This window comes from Mobula hypostoma, chromosome 2 (genome assembly GCF_963921235.1).
Source record: "Mobula hypostoma chromosome 2, sMobHyp1.1, whole genome shotgun sequence".
Taxonomy (NCBI): domain Eukaryota; kingdom Metazoa; phylum Chordata; class Chondrichthyes; order Myliobatiformes; family Myliobatidae; genus Mobula; species Mobula hypostoma.
Window position 1 is genome coordinate 193101732 of NC_086098.1, and position 26678 is coordinate 193128409.

The 26678-nt window shown below is 38.4% G+C and overlaps 1 protein-coding gene across 1 annotated transcript in view; it reads right to left on the bottom strand.

Annotated features, from left to right (window-relative positions):
- Positions 1-145: 145 nt before the first annotated feature.
- The window catches only part of tm9sf4 (transmembrane 9 superfamily protein member 4), a 67659-nt gene continuing 41126 nt past the window's right edge, over positions 146-26678 (bottom strand). The window contains exons 10-18 of the mRNA XM_063041319.1: positions 23722-23854; positions 23552-23633; positions 20656-20731; positions 17731-17814; positions 16456-16631; positions 13032-13095; positions 10869-10988; positions 4574-4663; positions 146-4491 (exon numbers count right to left, since the gene is read on the bottom strand). Coding sequence (XP_062897389.1) covers positions 4342-4491; positions 4574-4663; positions 10869-10988; positions 13032-13095; positions 16456-16631; positions 17731-17814; positions 20656-20731; positions 23552-23633; positions 23722-23854 — 975 coding nt within the window. The 3' untranslated portion in view covers positions 146-4341. The remainder of the gene's footprint in view (positions 4492-4573; positions 4664-10868; positions 10989-13031; positions 13096-16455; positions 16632-17730; positions 17815-20655; positions 20732-23551; positions 23634-23721; positions 23855-26678) is intronic.

The following is a 26678-nucleotide window of genomic DNA, read 5'->3' on the forward strand; positions in this document are numbered from 1 at the left end:
TCTGTCCTTTATATATTGTATAGTAAATAGTATTTTCCCTGCATTTTGTTTATAAATTACTGCATTCTGTCATGACAGGATGTTTACTTCATATGGTAATCATTATTTTTATATAGCATTTTATTTACATACTACTGGTATTTGTACAAATGTATTTCAGGTTAAGAGCAATATAATCACATTTTTACATGAGTGTTTTCAGGTTTCATTTGCAATCTGTTGCTGCAGTTGAATTTGTTGGACATTTATTGGTAGATCCAAAGAAGTACTTCAAACATATTTACTTATTGTACATTATACATTGACTGCTACCATGTTACTTTTGAACAATTAAACAATGGAGCTTGAACTGCTAAATGTTCATTATTTACATTCATTTTGATTCCTTCTGAAGGCAGGCATCATTTCAAGGTTTGCATAAACTATTAACAGGACTAAATTTGCTATCTTAGTACAGAGAAACCATGCGGAAAGATAAATATGCTTGGTATTCATTTACCATTGGAAGCTTTCTGCTGTGGAGTACAGAACTTTAACTGCATTGCTGAATGTGTGTGTTTTTTGATAGTTTTTCTATTGTTAACTGTCACAATTCTTCTAGCTTCAAAGTAAGGTCATTGCCTATTTATGGATCATAATAAGAGTGTAATAACTAAGCCAAGCATCTGATTTAATCAACCTTTTATACAACCCACTAGTCCAGTGCTGCCTGATTTATTTAGTGGCATCTAGATCTTTTGGAGAATTTGGCACAATAAAACTGACAGATTCTGCATTTCCTATGAATGGGTGGTTTTAAGGTTTTCTTAATCTGTGTTCAACCAGGTTGGCAACAGATAATTAAACCACACGCAAGCTATTCACCCTGCATCGAAAGGATATAAATTGATGAATTCAATGTTAACACGAAGAAATCTGCAGATGCTAGAAATTCAAGCAACACACACAAAAAATGCTGGTGAATGCAGCAGGCCAGGCAGCATCTATAGGAAGAGATACAGTCGACGTTTTGGGCTGAGACCCATCGTCAGGACTAACTGAAAGAAGAGATAGTAAGAGATTTGATAGTGGGAGGAGGAGGTCCGAAATGATTGGAGAAGACAGGAGGGGGAGGGATGGAGCTAAGAGCTGGGAGGTTGATTGGCAAAAGGGATACGAGGCTGGAGAAGGGAGAGGATCATGGGATAGGAGGCCTAGGGAGAAAGAAAGAGGGAGGTGAGCAGATGTGCGTGAAATGGGAGAGATCAATGTTAATTGTTTTTGCATCTAATGGCTTCATCTATTGTATTTTGTTGGCCTGTTCTTACATTGCCTTAGTGATAACAACTGAGTTGTTAATCATTTAACTTTTTAGTAACAGGCAGCTATCCATATGGAGGTTTTAAGTCTGCGGCCATTAGTTGGTCTTTACCACAGGAACTGCAAAAAGTTAAGCAAATGTAAATATTTTATAACATTACAAACCCCAGTTCAAGGGTGTACTAGGAATTCTGTATTTTTAGAATACCTACATTTAAATTGTGCAAAGAGGTGTTTTAGTAAGGAATTTAAATTTCAGATTTTTTAATGTATATGTCTCTTTCCAATTAAGGTAGTGCAAGTTTATTAAATGATGAAACAATTTTTCACATTTTTCAGAGGACACTCAATTAAGTTTTGTTTTGAGAAAAGCTGGGTATTAGAATAGCTTCCATGATGTGTATAAGCATTTCTAGTTAAATGAACCAACTTGGAACAAAAAAAAGTTATTTGTACAGAATATTAAAATGTGACATTAATTGTAAGCTAATGTACATCAAAAGTAGTAATAAATATGTTGAGAATAGAAAATGCAACTAAACACATCTTCTAGTGTTCATACCAGGCTATCAGACCAGTAGACTCTAACTTTTTCTTAGAAATGGTCATAAAAAGTCTTGTAAGAATGTATATGCCAACTTCAAAAATATGTGGGGTGCTACTCATCCCTCTTTCAAAGGTGACCAATGATAGAGGTATAAAGGAATGAAAAGTGATTTATGTAGATCTACCTCTGAATAAAATCAGCTTTCAAAAATTCTTTACTTAGTTAACAAATTAACTACAAGTATTGTTACTGTAGTCTGTAAAGTTTGGTTCATTGCTTCTTGGACATAATTTTCCATCTATTTTGATGAGGCTAAAAGAATGATCACTGTAAAACCTCAATGTAATAAAGATCAATTGATTTAGTATAGTATTTGGAGAAAGCATTAGAAAATATTAATGTTGTAGACAAGCAGCATTTGAATTATCATTCAAGATCCAAGTAGCTATACTTAAAAATCTATTCATTTCTAGCTTTACAAGGGGCATATGGAGACAGCAAGGACTCAGAAAAAAATGTTCCTGCAGTTTAGCAATGACAGCCTATCTTCACCTAAAGACCCTAAATGATTAAAATTTTTGGATTATGCATTTTTCCGATTGGATTGTGTAGTTTAATTTGAGCAATCATCTCTAACCCATACAATGATTATGGAAAAGCATTATGGAAAAATACAAAACATGACTGCAGAAATGTATAAAAGAAAGTTGAAACACTTTTATACTCATTATATGAAGAGTAGCATGCCTTTGGAAACAATTACATACTTACAGTGCCTATGACCAAAAGCAAAAAGTACAAAATTGTTTATTTACACCATTGCATGAAAGTCACAAAATCAAATGAATCCCATGGAACCACTAAAGAAAAATAATCTAATGCAGCATTTAAATATTTAGAAATGTACAAAATTTAAATCACAGTAAACTTAATATCACCCATTTTCCCTTGTTGAGAGCTATTTTACTATCAATTATTAAAGAAGTGTACAGAAAAGCTAATCTATTGATTAATTGTCAAACAGACAAAAAAAAACTGGTGGTCTCTGTCCTGAATGAAGTCAGTGCAGTATTTTGTAATACTTCAACAGCAGACTAGTAAATAAGCATTGTGGTCATTTTCTCATTCATTCTAATAACAGATTCCAACACAATAAGAAACATGTTTACTCTTTATACACTTCCGATTGTATAAGTTGTAATTCATTTTCAATAAGTGATCCAAGGGAAAAAGAAAATATGTAAAAAGCTAAGTTAGTGCTATTAAGTATTTGACACCTTACTGTGTTACCCATGCACTTCGTAAAGAAAGTGCAGCTTTTTTCCTCCCCAGAATGCTGTTTTGCAGGCCTTTAAATCGGCACTTTACAGAAACCATGAAATCAATTTAGATGTGCTCAAACTTTTATGAATACTTCAATATTTCTATTGAAATTTGCAGATATGCCTCTATATTCACATCTAGAAATACACCATAGTCTTTTAATGAAGGTGCACGCCAAAATGCTGGTCAGTACAGCAATTTTAAACACTTAATAAACCACCTTTAAAACTAACAAATCTATAGGCATTTTGAATATGCACCTAGAGAAATTTAAGGCTTCTGCTTGTATGGTTCTTTCAATCACATGGGGAAATATTATTTACACCTGGACAAACTTTTTTGGTGTATGATCTACTTCAATTGTTTGGCTCAATACTATTACATGTTCAAACATGGTGTACTTCAACTGGATGTGCAAATGTTGAAAATAGGAAATCCATCAAATTATATGCATTTCATTCCAGGACATTGAGCATCTTGGCTTTCTTCACTAAAGCAATCAATGGAATAGACATTCATTATAAAAGATGAGTAAAGTAAGTCACCATGATATTTTGAGTTATATGTATTCTGTCCTTATTTTTAAAAAAAAACTTTCTTCAAGTTAATAGAGCTGCGTTCAAATTACAAGTAATGGATTTCTTTGATCAGACAAAAATTGCAATTTATTTTCTAGAATTGTTTTGTAAATTGGGTCTGGCTACAAAGTAGTTCTATTTCTAGACACAACCATTTCCTATCTATTTGTAAAATACTTCAACATTTAAGGTATGGCTCCTTAAGAGGCAAATATATTTCCAGTCATAGATTTTTAAAGTGTCTGGCATATCAATAATCAATATGAAGTAAAACTTAAGTTTTTAATGTATAATTATAATGACATTGGGCAGAAATGGGATAGTTATTTCCTAAAAAAATTAGTATTTATTCAGCATTCTATGTCTGTTCTCCAAAAGGGGCCCCGTTTTTAAAATCAAACAGGTATTTAAAAAAAAAAGTCTTATAAACATTGTTGCCCACTCACACCAAAAGTGAACATCGTGCATTGCCCCAAGTTGAAAGAAATTTTTCAAAATAATAATCTTCAGAATCTAGAGTTGCTTGTCAATATGTTCATTAACTTTTATAGTTGGAAGGCCCATCATAAACCAAACATCATCAAGTTTGTCTTTTCAGTCTATTTTTACAGCAGCATAGATTTTGCGTATGAACATGTATGCAGCATAAAATCCAATCGTCCCAGTAAGTAGCCAAAAAGAGAGCACCATCAGGGTTGTGTAGCCAAAATACAGCAATGATGGGATGAATTCCACAATATCCAACTAGAGAGAAAAAAAAAGTATTTAAATCAAGAATTGTTTGAGGATGTGGATGTCAAAATAATAAAAAGTAAACCATCCTTACCTTATTAACAAAATAAAATATGGCGTAAACAAGCACATAAAATGCAGACCCTCCAGACACCATGAATGTTCTCCACCACCATCTATAATCCTGAAATGTTAAAAAGAAAAAGTTAGTCTTAATCAGAACCAGATTTCCTTTAATGGATGCACCTCAACAGAAACTTAATATTCATCCGAAGGTTATCCCAGCTAAACAATTCTGCTCAGGTGTATTCTAGTAATATGGAATTTGGTACTAAACAACTGATGGAGCTAATATAGAAATCTGACTCGCACTACTGGCAGCTTGTTTTACTGTTAGCTTTCATTATTAAAGATCATTGAGGTTTGCAGATTAATTTTAGTAGCAGTGAAGGTGACTCCCTGCTTTCTTCCACAGGCAAAGTTATTGCAATGATCCCACCCCCGCGATTAAGCAGCCGTTCCCAAATCACAGACTGGATTCTATCTTCATGAAGCAGAATGGATACCATCTTTAGTGCACAATTCCAAAAAACAATGCAGGGAGCAACATCAACTACTATATAGGGGCTTTTCTGCCTTAAATCTTGGACACATCAATTGTGAAGACCTGTGAAATATTTTGATCAGAGCTTAAATGGAGTAACACATAACAGACCCAATCGACATGTAGACACATCAAGAAAGAAACATGATCCCCACAAAACTTCCCAATATTTCCTTTCACCCCTAATAAGTTTAGTCGAAAGGAACAAACAGGCAAGTTTTCAACCTTAATCACTTCTGCTCAGGAATCCTGGTCTTTCCCAATTATAATCATTGAACTAGTGTGCAGACAACACACGTTGGAAGCTCAACTCCAATTTCTCTGACTCACACTTTAACATCTGTTAAACTAAGATTCTCTACCAATCTGTTGCCTACACCAAAGGGTAGGTTATAACAGCCTATTAATTTACTGACATCTTTCAGACATGGGAGTAAAATGGAGCATCTCGAAAACAAGAGAAAATCTGCAGATGCTGGAAATCCGAGCAACACACACAAAATGCTGGAGGAACTTAGCAGGCCAGGCAGCATCTATGGAAAAGAGTGCAGTCGACATTTCGGGCCTGCTGAGTTCCTCCAGCATTTTGTGTGTTGCACCGTAAGAAAATGTAGGAAGTGCTAGGAAGGTGCCTGGATTAGATGGCATGTACGATAAGGTGAAGTTGGAGAAGCTATGATTGTTTTCACTGAAAGAGCAGAGGCTGAGGAGAGACCCAATAAGTTTAGATTGAGTACACCACCCCTATCGTTTTTCCCACGTTCAAAGTGTCTAGTACTAGAGGATGAGAGGGTGCAGAAGCAAATATGATGGATGCTCTTATGCACAGGAAGGTGCAGGGAACGGGGTGGGGGTGGGGAAAGAAAAATGGAGATAATGTAGACAGAAGGGGTTACTTAGGAGTTTAATTAATTTAGCACAACATAGTGAGCTAAAGGTTATGTTCTTTTTCTGTGCTTTTCCCTATTAACGTAAACCTTCCACACAGTCAGTACCAAGAAGAGGATCAAACCCAGGCCCCTGGACTTGCAAAGCAACAGCATTACTTGCTGTGCCACTATGCTACCTTACTGGAGGAAATTTATGCTCATTCAATAGTGAATGTCAAACAATCTTAGTTTATTGACAGTGGAGGGAAATTACAGTACTGCTTTCATGTGATTGAAGATCGGAGCTAGTACAAATGTGTGGTCAGTTTTATTAACCAATTACATCTTAAATCAAAACTTCACTTTAAGTTAATGGATTACCCAGACCAAGTTGGTTGGTGCAGAGCTAGGTTGAAGTTATCTTATTTGGTACAATTCACCAGGAAATTCTGATCTACACTTCCTGGGAAATGGCTGAAAGATAAAAAGATGTTGATTGGATTCCTAACAATTAGAGCAACACATCTTGAAGGAACACAGCAGGACAGGGAGCTCATATGGATGAAATTGAACAGTTGATGTGGTCACACCAGGGCCACGGGAGGCAGACAAGTGGGTCACGGTTAGGAGGGGGAAGGGGAAGAGGCAGGTAATAGAGAGTACCCCGGTGGCTGTGCCCCTTGACAATAGATACTCCTGTTTGAGTACTGTTGGGGGGGAACAACTTACCTGGGGAAACGACAGTGGCCATGCCTCCGGCACAGAGTCCGGCCCTGTAGCTCAGAAGGGTAGGGAAAGGAAGAGGAGGGCAGTTGTAACAGGGGACTCGATAGTAAGGGGGTCAGACAGGTGATTCTGTGGACGCAGTCCAGAGACCTGGATGGTAGTTTGCCTCCCTGGTACCAGGGTCCGGGATATTTCTGATTGCCCCCAAGATATCCTGAAATGGAAGGGTGAGGAGCCAGAGGTCGTGGTACATATAGGTACCAATGACATAGGAAAAGGGAAAAGGTCCTGAAAGGAGAATATAGGGAGTTGAGAAGAAGGACCGCAGAGGTAGTAATCTCGGGATTACTGCCTGTGCCACGCAACAGTGAGAGTAGGAATGCAATGAGGTGGAGGATAAATGCGTGGCTGAGGGATTGGAGCAGGGGGCAGGGATTCAAGTTTTTGGATCATTGGGACCTCTTTTGGCACAGGTGTGACCTGTACAAAAAGGACGGGTTACACTAGAATCCTAAAGGGGACCAATATCCTGGCGGGGAGATTTCTGAGGGCTACTGAGGTGACTTTAAACTAGAATGGTTGGGGGGTGGGAATCAAATTGAAGAGACTAGGAGAGAGGAGGTTAGTTCACAACAGGGGAATGAGAACAAGTGCAGAGAGTCAGAGGGGTGTAAAATGAGGGTAGAAGCAAAAAGTAGTAAGGTGAAAAGTAAAAGTGGCAGGCCGGCAAATCCAGGGCAAAAATCAAAAATGGCCACTTTTCAACATAATTGTACAAGGGCTAAGAGTGTTGTAAAAGTGAGCCTGAAGGCTTTGTGTGTCAATGCAAGGAGCATTCGTAACAAGGTGGATGAATTAAAAGTGCAGATTGTTATTAATGAATATGATATAGTTGGGATCACAAAGACATGGCTCCAGGGTGACCAAGGATGGGAACTCAACATTCAGGGATATTCAATATTCAGAAGGGATAGACACGAAAGAAAAGGAGGTGGGGTAGCATTGCTGGTTAGAGAGGAGATTAATGCAATAGAAAGGAAGGACATTAGCCAGGAGGATGTGGAATCGATATGGGTAGAGCTGCAAAACACTAAGGGGCAGAAAACGCTGGTGGGAGTTGTGTACAGGCCACCTAACAGTAGTAGTGAGGTTGGGGATGGTATTAAACAGGAAATTAGAAATGCGTACCATAAAGGAACAGCAGTTATAATGGGTGACTTCAATCTACATATAGGTTAGGTGAACCAAATTGGTAAGGGTGTTGAGGAAGAGGATTTCTTGGAATGTATGGGGGATGTTTCTTGAACCAACATGTCGAGGAACCAACTAGAGAGCAGGCTATTCTAGACTGGGTATTGAGCAATGAGGAAGGGTTAATTAGCAATCTTGTCGTGAGAGGCCCCTTGGGTAAGAGTGACCATAATATGGTGGAATTCTTCATTAAGATGGAGAGTGATATAGTTAATTTAGAAACAAAGGTTCTGAACTTAAAGAAGGGTAATTTTGAAGGTATGAGATGTGAATTAGCTAAGATAGACTGGCAAATGACACTTAAAGGGTTGACGGTGGATATGCAATGGCAAGCATTTAACGATTGCATGGATGAACTACAACAATTGTTCATTCCAGTTTGGCAAAAGAATAAATCAGGGAAGGTAGTGCACCCGTGGCTGACAAGGGAAATTAGGGATAGTATCAATTCCAAAGAAGAAGCATACAAATTAGCCAGAAAAAGTGCTCACCTGAGGACTGGGAGAAATTCAGACTCCAGCAGAGGAGGACAAAGGGCTTAATTAGGAAAGGGAAAAAAGATTATGAGAGAAAACTGGCAGGGAACATAAAAACTGACTGTAAAAGCTTTTATAGATATGTGAAAAGAAAAAGATTGGTTAAGACAAATGTAGGTCCCCTAGACAGAAACAGGTGAATTGATTATGGGGAGCAAGGACATGACAGACCAATTGAATAACTACTATGGTTCTGTCTTCACTAAGGAAGACATAAATAATCTTCCCGAAATAGTAGGGGGCAGAGGGTCCAGTGAGATGGAGGAACTGAGGTAAATACATGTTAGTAGGGAAGTGGTGTTAGGTAAATTGAAGGGATTAAAGGCAGATAAATCCCCAGGGCCAGATGGTCTGCGTCCCAGAGTGCTTAAGGAAGTAGCCCAAGAAATAGTGGATGCATTAATGATAATGTTTCAAATCTCTTTAGATTCTGGACTAGTTCCTGAGGACTGGAGGGTGGCTAATGTAACCCCGATTTTTAAAAAAGGAGGGAGAGAGAAACTGGGGAATTATAGACCAGTTAGCCTAACATCGGTGGTGGGGAAAATGCTAGAGTCAGTTATCAAAGATGTGATAACAGCACATTTGGAAAGCAGTGAAATCATCGGACAAAGTCAGCATGGATTTGTGAAAGGAAAATCATGTCTGACGAATCTCATAGAATTTTTTGAGGATGTAACTAGTAGAGTGGATAGGGGAGAACCAGTGGATGTGGCATATTTGGATTTTCAAAAGGTTTTTCACAAGATCCCACACAGGAGATTAGTGTGCAAACTTAAAGTACACGGTACTGGGGGCAAGGTATTGATGTGGATAGAGAATTGGTTGGCAGACAGGAAGCAAAGAGTGGGAATAAACGGGACCTTCTCAGAATGGCAGGCAGTGACTAGTGGGGTACCGCAAGGCTCAGTGCTGGGACCCCAGTTGTTTACAATATATGTTAATGACTTAGATGAGGGAATTAAATGCAGCATCTCCAAGTTTGCGGATGACACAAAGCTGGGTGGCAGTGTTAGCTGTGAGGAGGATGCCAAGAGGATGCAGGGTGACTTGGATAGGTTAGGTGAGTGGGCAAATTCATGGCAAATGCAATTTAATGTGGATAAATGTGAGGTTATCCACTTCAGTGGCAAAAACAGGAAAACAGATTATTATTTGAATCGTGGCCGATTAGGAAAAGGGGAGGTGCAACGAGACCTGGGTGTCACTATACACCAGTCATTGAAAGTGGGCATGCAGGTACAGCAGGCAGTGAAAAAGGTGAATAGTATGCTGTCATTCATAGCAAGAGGATTCGAGTACAGGAGCAGGGAGGTACTACTGCAGTTGTACAAGGCCTTGGTGAGACCACACCTGGAGTATTGTGTGCAGTTTTGGTCCCCTAATCTGGGGAAAGGCATTCTTGCCATAGAGGGAGTACAAAGAAGGTTCACCAGATTGATTCCTGGGATGGCAGGACTTTCATATAATGAAAGACTGGATGAACTGGGCTTATATTCGTTGGAACTTAGAAGATTGAGGGGGAATCTTATTGAAACGTATAAAATCCTAAAGGGATTGGACAGCTAGATGCAGGAAGATTGTTCCCGATGTTGGAGAAGTCCAGAACGAGGGGTCACAGTTTGAGGATAAAGGGGAAGCCTTTTAGGACCGAGATTAGGAAAAACTTCTTCACACAGAGAGTGGTGAATCTGTGGAATTCTCTGCCACAGGAAACAGTTGAGGCCAGTTCATTGGCTATATTTAAGAAGGTTATATATGGCCCTTCTGGCTAAAGGGATCAGGGGGTATGGAGGGAAGGCTGGTACAGGGTTCTGAGTTGGATGATCAGCCATGATCATACTGAATGGCGGTGCAGGCTTGAAGGGCCGAATAGCCTACTCCTGCACCTACTTTCTATGTTTTGGGTTGGACTGATGAAGATCTTGCCTGAGATGTCAAAAGTTCATTTACCTTCATAAAAGCTATTTGACCTGTTAAGTTCCTCCAGCAGTTTGTGTTGCTCCAGATTCCAGCATCTGCAGTCTCATGTTTCCTAACAGTAAGAATTTTATAAGCAAATTTAAAATCACTATGCCCCTCCCAAGTTAATAAATCCTCAGTACATCAACTGAACTCGCTACTTGCAGGTTAAAAAGACAAAGTTATTTGGGAAGGCAATTACTTCCACTAGTGACATCATACAGGATTAGCACTATTTATTGATGGTCCGCAAGTTGCCTTAAAGGTTCTGTTGAACACAACCTATACCTAATAAAAGCCATAAAGAGAAAACAAAAATAACAATTTCACTTTCTCTTGATAATGAAAAAAGATCGGAAGGTCTTTGTTAAAATATGAAATTGATACAAAATGAAAACTAAGGAATTATACTCAGAGCTTAATAGTTATATCTGATCATACCTCTGCACAGAGTTGGAAGTACACCATGACAATGCTGATTTGAGAGCATGACACTACCAAGATAATGAATACCAAAAATAAGAATCCAAAGAGATAATAGAATTGGTTCTCCCAAATTGCCTGTAAAAGAAAAAAGTAAAATCATTTAATTCCTTGTGATTCTAACATAGTTTACTTTGACTGGAATTCTCTCTCTCTCTCTCTGGCTATCCATCCCATAGGATGATGATGGTTCCTTTCAGTCAGTTGGTGGGGTTTATACCCAACTCCTCAGAAAGGAACACCATGTGTGTGAGTGGATTTTAGGTGAGTAGGGGGTTGCACAGGTCCAGACCCACCCTCTCGACATCCCCTCCTGGATCCAGTGGCATGGTGGGGTTCAAGACGGCTGGGGGAAGTTCTATTGCAGTGAATGGCTAGACCAAGCTTCGATGCAAGGGATGCCCTTTCCGTGCTTCATGGCACGTGTTTGCCAGATGGCCATTGACCCTACGAGAGGGTTCATCCACCCTTTGACAGGTCTTGTTTTTCGTTCTGCAGTGTGTCTAGCCACCCTCCTCACCAGGCAAGCCTGGTGGGGGAACCGGTTTAGTCACCGACCACCCAACCATGCGACAGGTAGTACTGGGTTATATGGTACCAGTAGCACTCAGACGAGTGACCTGACAATTGAAATTACAGCATCTGGGTCAATAGGGATATTTTACTTTTAGACCATAAGACCTAGGAGCAGAATCAAGTCATTCAGCCTATCGTCTGCTCTTCTAGTCCATCATGGCTGATTTGTTACACCTCTCAACCCTGTTCTCCTGCCTTCTCACCGTAATCTTTAATGTCTTACTAATCAAGAACCTGTTCTTAAATACACTCAGTGACTTGGCCCCCACAGGCCTCTATGGCAATGAATTCCACAGATTCACTATCCTCTGGCTAAAGAATTTTTTCTCTCATCTGTTCTTTAAAAAAAAACATTTCTCAGTTCTGCGGCTGTTCTCTCTGGCCCTAGACTCCCCCACTTTAAGACACATGCTCTCTACATCCACTCTATCCAGACCTTTCAATATTCAACAGGTTTCAATGAGATCGAGCCAAATGCTCCTCATATTAACTTTTTCTCTTGAACCTCCTCTGGACTCCCTCCATGCCAGCACACCCTTTCTTAGATAAGGGGCCCAAAACTGCTCACAAATTCCAAGTGTGGTCTGACCAATGCCTTATAAACCTTCAGTATTACATCCTTGCTTTTGTTTTCTAATTCTCAAAATGAATGCTAACATTACATTTGCTTTCTTTACCATTGATTCAACTTGCAAGTTAACCTTTACGGAATCCTGCACAAATTCTCCCAAGACCTTCTGCATCTCTGATTTTTGAATTTTCTCCCCATTTACAAAATAGTCCACATACTTATTCCTTCTGCCAAAGTGCATGACTATGCACCTCCCTACATTATATTCCATCTGCCACTTCCTTCACCCAATCTGTCTAAGTCCTTCTGCAGACACTCTTCTTCCTAAATACTACCTGTCCTTCCACCTCCTATCTTTGTATCATCCACGAACTTGGCCATAAAGCTACCAATTGCTTCATCCAAATCACTGACATACAACATGCAAAGAAGCAGTCCCAACACTGATACCCACAGCACGCCTTTATACCCACCCTTTGGCTATTGCCAGTCAGTCATTCGTCTATCCTAGTACCTCACCTGTAATACCACAGGCTCTTATTTTGTTACGCAACCTCATGCACAGCACTTTGTTAAAGACCTTCTGCAAGTCTAAATAAACAATATCCATTGACTTCTATCTTTCCTGTCTGTTATTTCGCATCTTTACTGTATATTACCTTGGATAACAAAAAAGGATTCCATTTACAAAGAGCACTGAGCAGATAAAAGGTTTACCAAATTAAAGGAATATGATTTATTATCTTGATGAAAAACTTTTCATGTTTTGCCAAATAATAACAAAACACAAGCAGAAATATCAAGGGTAAAAGTGATAAATGAACATTTTCTTACAAATCCTTCAATAATCGCTAGATAATTTTGGGGACAGCAATACATGGGCTTTCATTGGTTAAAAACTTTAAAATCTAAGAATGGGAAAGAGAAAAAAGAAATTACACGTATGCAATTAGCATCAACTAAAATTTACTCACACTGAAAATAAAGAACAGTTCGATAAACATGGCACCAAACGGTAGGATACCAGCCATAAGAATTCTGCAAAATACAAGCAGTAAATTTGGATATGGCACAAATACAATAAATTGGATCAGTACATTTTTTAAATACAGTGTAATAAGGCACATTGGTATTAGGGACATAGTGATGTTGGGTCTTTTGAAGAATATAAGGTAGCCAAAACCTGGAGGCTGAGATTTTTGTATCCACAAGGTTCCAACAGGCTGGAGAATAGCCAGTGTTCTTTTAAGGAAGACATTCAAGATAATCCAGCAAATTGTAGGATGATGGGCCTTAAATAAGTGGTAGAGAAATTACTGAAGATTCTTATGGACAGGATTTAGACAATTTTGGAAAAGCATTGACTTTTTAGGGATAGTTAAAATAGTGCAGAGGATGTTATGCCTCACAAACCTGATTTGATTTTATTTTGAGATGTGTAAGGTTGCGTATGTTTTACATGAGCTTTAGTAAACCATTTAATGAGGCCTCCATGGTAGGCAGATGCAAAAAAATAAGTCACAACAATCCACAATAACTTAGTGGAAGGGCTGCAAAGTTGGCTTGGCCATAGATGATAGAGGGTAGTGGTGGAGGGGTATCATTCTAACAGGAGGTCCATGACCAGTCATCATCTACAAGGATCAGTACTGGGACCTCTGTTGTTTGTAATGTACAAATGATTTGGATGAAAATGTAAAACAATTATGGACAACACAATTAGTGAAACTGCAGACAGTAAAGAACAAGCAGGATGTATATCTGTTAGAAACTTGGGGAGAGAAATGGCAAGTGGAGTTTAATGTAGACAAGTGTAGGTGATGCACTGATGACGTAATAAGCAATAAATGCGAGCAGAAAGTATACAATAAATGGCAGGACCTTTGGGAACAAGTCCATATCTCACTGAAAGTGGCAACAAATGTAGAATGTGGTATAGAAGGCACACAACATGCTTGCCTTTATCGGTCAGGGCACTGTGTATAATAGTTGGCAAGTCATATTGTAGTTGTAGACTACACTTTGAGTATTGTGTGCAATTCTGGTTGCTACACTATAGGATGTGGATGTTTTGGAAGAATCTAGAAGATCATTACCAGGATTGCAGAGTATTAGCAGTAAGGAGGGGTTCAGCTGGAATAAGGAAGGCCAAGAGGTGACCTGACAGGAATACATGAAATTATGACAGGCAAATAGGGTAGATAGGCCAGTCTCTTCCCAGCCCCCAATGGAAATCTTAAATACTAGATTTATGAGGTGAGTTTTTACATCAAATGAAAGTACCTGGAAAGTACTGCTAGGAAAAGCAGTGGAAGCAGATGCAATAGTGACAACGAGGCATTTAGACACATGAACAAGCAAAAGAATGAAGGGATATTAACCACATGTGGATCGATGGAATTAGTTTAGTTTGATATCATGGTTAGCACAGATAATGTGAACTGAGGGCCTGTTCCTGTGCTGTGCTATATTTATGACTAATAACAGACCATTAGTATTGACTGGCAGGACAACCACAGAACACAAACTTGAAACTATCACAAAACTGAATTGATAACTGCCTTTTTCTACATGGCAGATGATTTTAATGAAGCCTGCCATAAATCCTTGTTGAAACAAGTTCATAAAGACTTAAAATAAAATTATTTTATTGCATAAAGAGCAAATAAAGCATATATGGAGAAAAGAGAGAGGGTGTTTAAGCTAGTTAACCAATGTGGAGAAAAACAATGACAATGATTGGGTGACAATTCTGCTTGCATAATTCAAATGGACTTGGAACAGATCAAAAGATAAATTAGTACAATCATTTTAAACTTGAAACAAAAAACTGAAATCTGTAACAAAATGAGAATATGTTAGAAGCACTAAACTGGTAAGTCAACATCTATGAAGCAAACACATAACTTTATTAACTGCTGAACGTTTCCAGCATTTATATTAAACTGTTAGAAAGGCCATGACTACCTTCTCAGAGCATTTAGGAACGGACAATAAATGTCAACCTTGCCATTGAAGCCTACATCCTGAGAAAACAAAAAAGTAAATTCCAGAAGGATTGTAACATGCAGTCTGCAGTGTAACATAAGCCTTTACCCCTAAAAAGCAATTTTAGAAGATCCTGTTGGGAAATGTAGAAATCTTTTATCTGTCCCTAATCTCCAGAAAATTCTACTCATTTCAATTCTGTAGCAGATCAATTTCTGAATGGAATTACTTTTGAAATACAATCTTGTGACTCTTTCTGGACAACTAGCTTTAAAAATCTATAATGCATAAGTTGACAATTAATTTGCGGAAGCGCAAGCTCATCTGCCTTGAATCAGGGAAGGCAAGTTGGAATATTTTCTCAATAATGAGAGCAGCAGCTGCACAACTGCAATGTAATTTAGATGTCAGGCAAGATAAAATGTGATCTTAAAAAGCCAAATGAGTGTTGACTATTATCCCATGAGCAATAAAATGCAAGTTTGACAAAACTGGGTACCACAGTAGCATAGTGGTTAGCGCAATACTATTACAGCTTGGGGCGTTCTGCAGCTGCAAGATCAATTCCAATGCTGTTCTGTAAGCTGTCTCTGTATATCCTCCCTGTGGAATGCATGGGTTTTCTTCAGGTGCTCCAGTTTCCTCCCACAGTCCACAGATGTACCGGGTAAGTTAATTGGTCTTTGCAAATTGTCCCATGATTAGGTTAAGGTTAACTGGGGTTGTGAGTTTGCTCGGGTGGCGTGGCTTGAAGGGCCAGAGGGGCCCACTTCGCGTTGTATCGCTAAATTTTAAAAATGAATAAATTCAAGTTGTTTAATGCCATTTCCTGTGCACGTGTGTAAGGAGAACAAAATAATTTTTGCTCGGGATCTAATGCAGAACAATAAAAACAATGAAATATTCTGGGACCATGAGAGGATGTACGTGATATGCACTCCCAGGAGTTTGAAACTGCTTACAGCTTCCATTGCTGTGCCACCAACATAAAGGGGGATGTGAGTGGTGTGAATTCTCCTGAAGTTGATAACCATCTCCTTTGTCTTGTTGACATTAATTACTGGCGGGCACCAGGCCTCGACTCAGGTGGGGGGGGAGGGAGAGGGGTACCTGCGTTAAGGATGATGATGGAATGGGAGGAGTGGTTCTGCATTGTGACTATCTGAGGACTGTTCATTAGGAAATCCAATACCCAGTAGCACAGTAGTGTATTTAGACTGAGGAATAGGAATTGTTTGCCAAGGTCTGTGCAACAGTGCTGAATGCTGAACTAAAACCAGAAACAGTATTCTGTCCTTGTTTTTTTTAAGATGTATCAGGACCCGGTGAACGACAGATCACATATTCAATAAAACTTCAAATTATTATAGAACTTTATAACATCTAAAATGTTATAAATCTATAACTTACCCAACAAATTTGTTCATGTACCATCTCTGCTCAGGGACCTGACGTGGTATTTGATTGGTGCGCACAGGGTTGTCATAAGGTTGCTTTCGAAAACCAAAATAATAGCCAAGGTAGACTAAAGGGAGGGAAATGCCAAACCACATGCAAAGAAGAGCCAACATTGTAGGAAAGGGAACCTTTAAAATAAAAATACAAAATAGCATTAACTGTTAGATAAAGGTTCCCATAAAAATGAAGAAATAGATCTAGAAAATAAAATGTCCAGTTATGATTAAGAGCATTTGCAAACTTTAACCTTATAAAATTATGCTATGACCCCCTTATTGTATAAATCGACATTTATAGTTTTCAACAACCAACTGGAAGACACGAAACCCATTTTACTTTTGTGAAATCAGAAGCAGACACAGATGATCATCAGGCAAAATAAAGCCTTAACTGAAAACTTAGGATGCTTTGCAGACAGTAAAGTGTTTTTCATTCCTCAGTATTATACATTTAAGAACAAATATCTAACTATCAGTTTTCTACAAGAAATCAGATATTGAAATTTTATTCATGACAGGACAAAAAAATGCATACCATTTGTGAATAAAAGTTCAGACAATCTCAGCACTGTTCTTTTTACTATATTTAAAGAGGCAATAACAGTGAACACAATTCAGTGCAGTATTTGGCTCTACTGTCAGCCTTCATCATTTGGTGTACATCTTCTGTCTGCACTCCTAAAGTGAACACATATTGCAGCATTACATCACATGCACCCTGCAGGGTCACACAATGTCTGAACTCATATCATACAAATGCTCCCTTGATCCTGACCTACAGGGCAGCTTGCTGCTTAATTTCATTTTTTTTTTGCATAGTAGGGGAATTAAGAGTTATGGGGAAAAAGCAGGTAGGTGGAGATGAGTCCATGGCCAGATTAGTTATGACCTTATTGAATGGCAGAGCAAGCTCGATGGGCCGGATGGCCTACTCCTGCTCCTATTTCTCATGCTCACTCCTATCTTATTGGACAGCATGCTGTTGGCCCTTCTACCCTGTTGCTCTCCCATGCCTTAATTTGCTGTTTCACCATATGACCTGCATAGAGGCAGCAGTATGGGATAGCCTAGAGGGCAGGAAGGCAGGGATAGTGTATCCTAATTTCATACTTTGAGATTTCTCATAAATAAACAGTTGTTCATAAACCTTCAAGACTATCACAGTGAATAGCTGTGAAAAATTATTCTGGACATAATCTAATTACAATTAAACTATATTAATACTTACAGCTCCTGATGAACGTTCTCCCCATATGAAACAATTCAGGATAAAACACAGTCCAAACACGATGCCAGGATATAGTGTAGCAGTCTGTATAGAGGAAAACACAATTTAACTATAGGGATGCAGTAAAACATTTTAAGCTCACTATTTCTTTGATGTAGCACAGTAAAAGCCTAGCCCCGAAGCACTTGCTGCTTTACTGAGCTAGGCATTATTCCTTTGAGTATCTATTTATTGTCTGTCTTTTCCCAGAAAATAAATTTGAGTTAGTAATTCTGCACAAAATACCTATGGTCATTTGAAATCCTATTCTTAAGCATTTACTTATAATCCAGCTGATTAGAAAATAACTAGGCTAACAAGGATAAACTGTAAAACTTTATTTGTTGCTTTTATTCACAAGAATAACTTTCTAGTCAGTCCCTAACCAATCACATAGAACACATTTCAGCAGTTAGATTTTACATTTTTATTTTGCACACAAGATACTTTAATCCCAGCGCCCAAGGCAAAAATACCCAAAATAAAGTACTGTACTAATGATAAATTACAATTGATTTTTAATGAATAATTATTAGGACTCTTAGATATTAGCAGAAAATCTAGACCTCCATGTGAAATGCTGTAATGTTTATTACAGGCACTATTCAAAAGGTATTATTGTTCAATTAAAGCCACTATCCCAAAAATGATTACTTCATTAACATTTCTGGCAAGTTTAACACATGCCATTTGACTATTGTAGTGATAATTTCTCTTTACCTTCTCTCATTTAATTTTACTGCACATTGTCAACTGAAACCTTGTCTCTTGCACTGTTGAAGCCTACTCTCTAAATGGAATTTGCCAATAAATTTCAACAATAAAAGGTAAACTTAGCAAAATTTCCATGTTTATAAACACAAGCGATTCTGCAGATGCTGAAAAAACAGAGCGCAGACACAAAATACTGAAAGCAACTGAAGGCAAACGGCATCTATGGAGGGGAATGAACAGTTGAGACCCCTCATCAGAAATGGAAAGGGGGAAGAGCTGGAAAAGTGGGGGAAAGGGAAGAAGTACAAACTGGCAAGAACAGGTGAAACCAGGTGAGGGGGAAGATAGGTGGGTGGGGGAGGAAGATGAGAAGTAAAAGGTTGTGAGGGGACAAGTGGAAGAGGGAAGGACTGAAGGGGGAAACTGACAGGAGAGAACAGTGGACCATGGTAGAAAGAGAAGGAGGGGCACCAGAGGGAGGTGATGAACACGCAAGAAGAAAATGGTTAAAGGGGTGGCTAGAAAGGAGAAAGGAAAAAAAGAGAAGGGGGAGAGAGAGAAACCACCAGCAGTTAAGAGAAATTGATGTTCATACCATCAGTTTGGAGGTGGAAAATGAGCTGTTGCTTCTCCAACCTGAGAGTGGCCTCATCGTGACCATAGAGGCTGTCACAGACCGACATGTTGAAATAGGAATGGGAAGTAGCATTAAAATGGGTAGCCATCAGGAAATCCTGCCTTTTGTGGCAGATGCAGCAAAGATGCTCAATGAAGTGGTCCCCATCTACCAATGTAGAGGAGGCTGCACCAGGAGCACTGGATGCAGTCGATAACCCCGAAAGACTCACAGATGAAGTACCACCTTGCCTGGAAGGACTATTTGGAGACTTGAATAGTGGTGAGGGAGGAAGTGTAGGGGCAGGTGTAGCACTTTGGAATCAGAATCAGGTTTATTATCACTGGCATGTGACGTGAAATTGTTAATTTAGCAGCAGCAGCAGTTAATCTCGCAAAAAAGCATAATAATAAATAAACAAGTAAATCAATTACGTATATTGAATAGATTTAAAAGAACGTGCAAAAACAGAAATACTGATATTAAAAAGTGTCCAAACATTCAATGTCCATTTAGGAATCAGATGGCAGAGGGGAAGAAGCAGTTCCTGTGCCTTCAGGCTTCTATACCTCCTACCTGATGGTAACAGTGAGAAATGGGCATGCCCTGGGTGCTGGAGGTCCTTAATAATGGACGCTGCCTTTCTGAGACACCGCTCCCTGAAGATGTCCTGGGTACTTTGTAGGCTAGTGCCCAAGATAGAGCTGACTAGATTTACGACCTTCTGTAGCTTCTTTCGATCCTGTGCAGTAGCCCCTCCATACCAGACAGTGATGCAGCCTGTCAGAATGCTCTCCACGGTACGACTATAGAAGCTTGAGTGTGTTTGTTGACATGCCAAATCTCTTCAAACTCCTAATAAAGTATAGCCACTGTCTTGCCTTCTTTATAACTACATTGATATGTTGTGACCAGGTTAGATCCTCAGAGATCTTGACACCGAGGAACCTGAAGCTGCTCACTCTCTCCACTTCCGATCCCTCCTACGAGGATTGGTATGTGCTCCTTCATCTTACCCTTCCTAAAGTCCACAATCAGCTTTCGTTTTACTGATGTCGAGTGCCACATTGTTGCTGTGGCACCATTCCACTAGTTGGCATATCTCACTCCTGTACGCCCTCTCATCACCAACTGAGATTCTACCAACAATGGTTGTTCATCAGCAAATTTATAGATAGTATTTGAGCTATGCCTAGCCACATGGTCACGTGTATACAGAGAGTAGAGCAGTGGGCTAAGCACACACCCCTGAGGTGTGCCAGTGTTGACCCACTTGCAGGAATAAGTGCCAGCAGGGAGATCAGTGGGAAGGGACAAGTGAGAGCAATCCCTGAGAAATGCCGGGATGGGGGGGGGGGTGCGAGGGATGGGCAGATATATTTAGTGGTAGGTTCCTGTTGAAGATCATGTTTACTCAAGTTTATATCATCCTTGAAGAGCACAGTGAATTAACATCGAACCAGTTCATAAGAAATTTATATCAGTTAAAATGCCCTGAAAAATAACTAAAATGTTTGGAACTTTTGTATCAAATAAGAGCAGACAAATGTACATACACAAAAAGCACCTTTCCTCCATCGATGGCCTTTTAGAGTGCGGTACAAACGACCAGCAAAATAACCACCAAATAACCTGAAAGGAAAAGATGACAAATTTTAATATTAAATAACTAATAAATACAATCTCCTCAGTATCCTGCTGGACAGGTATAAAACTACATTAACATGTCTCACATCAAATCTCAAAAATTCATCTAGCCATTGCACTGTTGACAAACGAAGCCAACAGGATCTTTCCAGATGACTTGCACTTACTGGAAAGCCATTTCCTGACCTGGAATTTCTGGTCCAATTCATGCAGGAAAGAAGTCTCAATGCGGCACCCAACCAAAATCTTGGTTGAGAAAATCTTGTATGGGCTCTTTTTGCAGAAGACTGCTCATCTATGAGCCTACCCTGAATGCCTGGTTGTTATCCTTGATAGGACTGAAAGTTGAAAATAAAAGCAAATCCAGTCCAGACAAACTAATGCCAGGTCATTTCACCTAGTAAAATCCTATCTGCCTACTCTTTTCTCCTTCATTCATGATATTTCTGCAGCTAGTAGACTCCATCTTTAGGTAAATGCTGCCATCGACATCATGACTTTTCATAATGGCATTCTTCTGGAACAGCTTTCATCGGTTCTCTTTATGCTGACTTTTAGGGATATAGCAGAAAACTGGTTTGACCATTTAATAATATATTTTTAGTACAAAAGGTCATCCTGCATAAGATAATCACGGACAATTCTCTACACTTGCCCTATATTTTTTCCACATTGCCCTATGAAAGCAACTGCTGATTCATTGCAACCCAAGTGCAAGGAGCTCGTGGTCTCAAACTTGCTATTATGGATCTCGTTATTCTGTATCCTTACTCATTATTCAATATCCCAGCTTTTCCTCTTGATACTTCAAGTAATCTAAAACTCTGCAGCTTGTATCCCAACTTGCAACAAACCCCATTCATTCATTACTGGATATGCCTAATAACCTTATTTCCTGGTTTTAAAATCTCATTCTGACCTTTGCACCTCTAAGTTTCTTCCAGCACTACTACCATCACATCTGCACATCTCCAGTTCTAGCCTCTTGCACATCCTGATGTTAATAGCCCATGAGGAGTTGCGCCTTTAGCTACCAAGGACCAAGTTCTGCAATTCCCTCCCTAACCTTTCCTTCTTATAAAGCCCATTAAAATCTGTCTGGAACCTCATTTGTGTCACCACGCTACAAGAAACTGTGTACAGTGATTTTGTTGCTAGATTCATATCAAGACACCTAGACAAGTGAACCTCACCTTTGCAGCCAGGAATAAATAAGGAATTTAAAAGAATCTTGTCTCAGTATCAGCCACTCACTGTAAAACCCCTATTATTCACCCAGGTGTTTCAGGAAGGAAACATGCTGTTCTTATCCAATCCAACCAACATGTGGCTCCTGAATGAATGATATGATTAAGCCGTAACTGTCTTCTGAAATGGCCTACAAATCATAGTTCAAGTTGAAAGAATGTACAAAATCCTGAAGAAAGTAAGAACTATAAATGCTGAAAATCTGAAACAAAAAAACTGCTGCAAACAGTTTGCATCAGCAGGAGGAGAAACAGAGTCAACATATCGGGTCTGAAACCTGCCATCAGAACCAGAGTCTCCAGTCTGAAATGATGTATACATTTTAAGTGGAGACCCTCTCTTCTCAAAGATGCAGCTGATTTTTAAAAAATCATTTTGCTTTTGAATAAATTGCTGATTTTGTCAGAGACATCCATATCTTGCAACAAATAAATACTTGAAATTTTGTTGAAAATCATCTTGTCAAGAGACTTAAAACATATTATGTTACTGACACTATTCAAGTACAAGCTATTATTTCCATTTCCCCTAACAATTCTGGTGAGTTAACACATGCCATCGAATTATCATGGTAATATCTTTCTCTTCACCTCATCTCACTTCACTATAAAAGCCACATATTTATCTTATACACTCATTCAATTCCACTTTCTCCTTTTCAGAGAATTTCCATGTCAAGAACTATATTCCAATTCTCAGTAAGTTTTGTACAAGGAAAACATTAACAACTTGACATTCACAAGAGAATTGGACTACATTTTTATGAAATGCTTTTAAGAAGAATAGGAAGAAAGGCAAAATAAATGTCTGCACTTATAAACAACTTTAAAAGTTCATTACTTTTGCTGGCAATCTCCAATCTACCCTCCTACAGATTATTCAATTTCTGGATCTGTCTGTATCTGGATTAGTGAAAAATCCTTTATAGACTTCCACAGCTATCTTGACTATACTTTTTTCCATCATGCTTCATGCAAGGACACATTAAATTCTACTAGTTCCTACGTTGGCCTTATTTATTCCACAGATGAGACTTCTATACAGATGCCTCTGTAATAATTTCCTTCTTCCTGAACCATGGTTAATGTATTTTCTCGTGCTACAAACCTGCTGCGCCGAGCATATGCTAGATAATTTTATAAAATGAAATACCTTAAGCGCAATCTCTATTGATGGGTTTCAGCAAAAAGTTTTAAAGCCAGCTTCTCACTTAGCAAATAAAAGTGAAGCAACCCGAGTTAAAAGCATAAACACAAGAAAGCCCGCAGATGCTGGAAGTCCAAAGCAACACACACAAAATGCTGGAAGAACTCAGCAGGTCAGGCAGCATCTGTGGAAATGAAGAGAGAGTTGATGTTTCAGGAGAAGACCCTTCTTCAGTTAAAAGCAGCCTCAGAGACAGAAGAGGGAACCACAAAAATCTAATTTTTGTAATGACCCTGCACATATTGAATAGTTGGCCTTTCATCTGCCTGACAATCTGTTTATGTACAGAAACAAAAGATGAAAAAAAAAACTGATAAAGTTGCATAATTAAAAAAATATCAAATAACATACCCCATGAAAACGAAGAGGAAACAAGCAGTTGTCATCAATGCCCCTCTGCTGGATGGGGACAGCATTCCTAACATAGCAACAACTGAAAATGAACATATATACTGTATTAGAGAAAGTGTATAAAATTCTGTCTGTTTCCACTTTGAAAGTAACTGATTTCAAATACTCACTGATAACAATTAGTATCATGCAGAATAATTGGATCCCAGATCCTAAAAGAGAGCTGAGAATCATGGGATAATGTGGTGGCCTGAATACATCACCATGGACTAGCTTCCAACCAGATTCTTCCATCGTGTCTTCCTAAGACCATAAAACATAAATTTTTTTTTGGTGAACTTTGTATTTGAGATGCTAGTTAAGTTAAAGTGCAGTGGATTTTGGTTAACTGGGACACATCGGGGCCAGTAGATTTTGGCCCAATTAAACAAATGCTCTAATTAGCCGAAGTTTCATGGAAATAGTTAAAAAAGTATCAAATACAATACAAACTACTGTTTAACTGAGTAACAACTTACGTATTTAAATTAAGTACAAAACAAATTAGAACACTATTAAAACTAATACAGTACTATAAGACTATGTACTAGTTCCTAACAGTTATCAATGGAGAAATTCATCCATTGTACGCTGCTGTATTCTTTTGATCAACTATAAATTTTGACGATTGCATCCAGCAAATCTTCATTTTTATTGTAACATTCAAGATGATTGTCAATAACTTCAAATTCTTTGTAGTTTCTAACTTGTTGAACTAGTGAAATTATTTCACTTTCACTCTCAGCTGTTTCTGGCATCACTAAGCCTAAATGCTTGAAACCGCAGTGAGCAAAAGAGTTCTTAATTGTCTTTGCTCATTATTCACCAACTATCAGCGACAAAATCACTGCTTTTTGATCACAAACAAACGCAAGTGAGGCTATTTAAAAACTTCACTTTAAGCACGGTGTCACGACTAACGGCCAGATGACACTAATTAAAAACTGGCAACATTCTCCTGTCCCAACTAAATAGTATAGTGTTCCAAATAAACAAAGGGAATCCCAGCTATTTGCTTGATTTTCTTTTCACTCTCTTAAAAAGTTTTCCCAAACAAGTGGATCCCCTGATTAACCGATGGCCCAAATAACCGAAATTCGTTGTATATCATGAAATTAGATAGCTAATGGTTTGTCATCTAGTAACCAGCACGGCACATGAAAGAAAACCAAATAAGAGGACAGAAATCCAAAAGGATCCACAGGAACAAAGTACACAGAGGATGTGGTGACTTAGCAAAAGTAAAAGCTGTATATATTGTATTAAGTATCTGAAGTAAAACAAGAAATAGCAGAATTACTCAACTAGTCAGGCAAAAGGAGGCAAAAGGAGGCAGAATTAGCAGATAATTTTCCCCACTGACTCAGAACATTAGTGCTTGATTTTCTCACTCTCACTCTCTACACCAATACTCCGTGGTTGTGCAGTTCTGGAATTATGTATTAATTTGATGATTTCTCACTGCGCAAGTATTTTTGCTGGAGAGAAATTTTAATGTTAACAAATCTACTGAGCCATTTCATTGTTTTTGACAAGGACGAGTTAATTTCCTGACACATTTCTCAACATAATTATTTCTGTTCACTCATGTGAGATGGCAGAACTTAATGCCTGCAATAACAGTCTTGACCAGCTGATGGCACGAAGTCTTCTTGAATCACTGTAGTTTTTGAAAATACCCAACAGTACAATGAATGCAAGGAATTTTTAAAATTTGACATATTAACAATGAAGGAAAGATCAGGTGCAGTGATTTGGTGAACAACTTGCAGGTAGAGGCATTTCTGGCACATCACTGTTTGATTGGTATTGTTGCAACAGTGCATCTTGTAGATGATACACTGGAGCTGTGGTTTGTCTGTAGTGAAAGCGTTAATGTTCAGAATGGTGGAACCAGATGCCAGTTAAGTGGCTGATATGTGCTGAGTTGCATCAAGCTTCAAATGTTTTTGGAACTGGTCATATTTAGACGAGTAGATAATCTTGTATCCTGCCAAATTCCTTGTGGAAATGCTGGGGAAAAAAATAACAGGTGACAAAGTATTTTCAGAATACCAAATGCCTAACTAATCTTGTTGCCACAATACCTAACTGGATGATCTGGTTAAGTTTCTAGCAAATGATCCAAGAATGCTTGGCATGGAGGATTTGGTAATAGTAATTCAATTGAATGTCAAACTGAGATGACCATTCCTAGGACTAGTGTGGTAAAAACATTGCTGGCATAAGTTAGTTCATGCTTGCATTTTGACTAGGTCTTACTGCATGAAGGTGCAGCTTATCTCATTACCTGAACAATAATGAATAAAACTGAAACCATAATCACCTGTAAACGTCTCCTGTTAGTGAACTTGATGAGCAGTGGTTTTTGTCGCAAGAGTTACGTTGCTGATTTTGAAAAGAATTTGTTTTTCTTATGACAGTTTACTCAGTGAATAAGCTTTAAAGTGCTATGCTTAATGATTTAAATTTGTTGCATCACAAATTTTCTTTTATTTGTTGGAAGCCACATCAGTTCTTAGGGGGAAAAAATAAGTTAGGCTCATCATTCCCACTATCTTTGGAAGAATATAAAATGAAATGGCAAAATTTAAGTAAAACATGAGTTTTGCAGATTGCAATGGACCAATTTAGAACTCTAGAAATATAGTGGATATTTTCAGAGCACGGAAAATCAGTCATGTCTTGTGAAAGCAATGAGGACATAGTCTACAACCCTAACAGAATCACAACTAAGGTTTCAGTAAATAATCTAAACAAGAGACAAAGTGCAAGCCTTATATGTTATTAAAAAAATAGGAGGTGACCTTATTACTTAATTTGATTTTTTTTGGTTTTAAGAACTGTTAAAGGCTTTTTTCTTTCTTTCTTTCTTTCTTTCTTTTTAAATCTTTTTATTGAGTAAGTATACAAAAAAGGTAAGCCATATAAACATTAATACAATGTTAAAGTATAATAAAATTCCGAAAGATAACAATACCAAAAAGAAAATACTACAAACAATGTAATTTAAGCATAAGAAAGCAAGATAACATAACAGTATACTAGATTTTATATATATCAATGGAAAAAAAAAGAAAAAAAAACC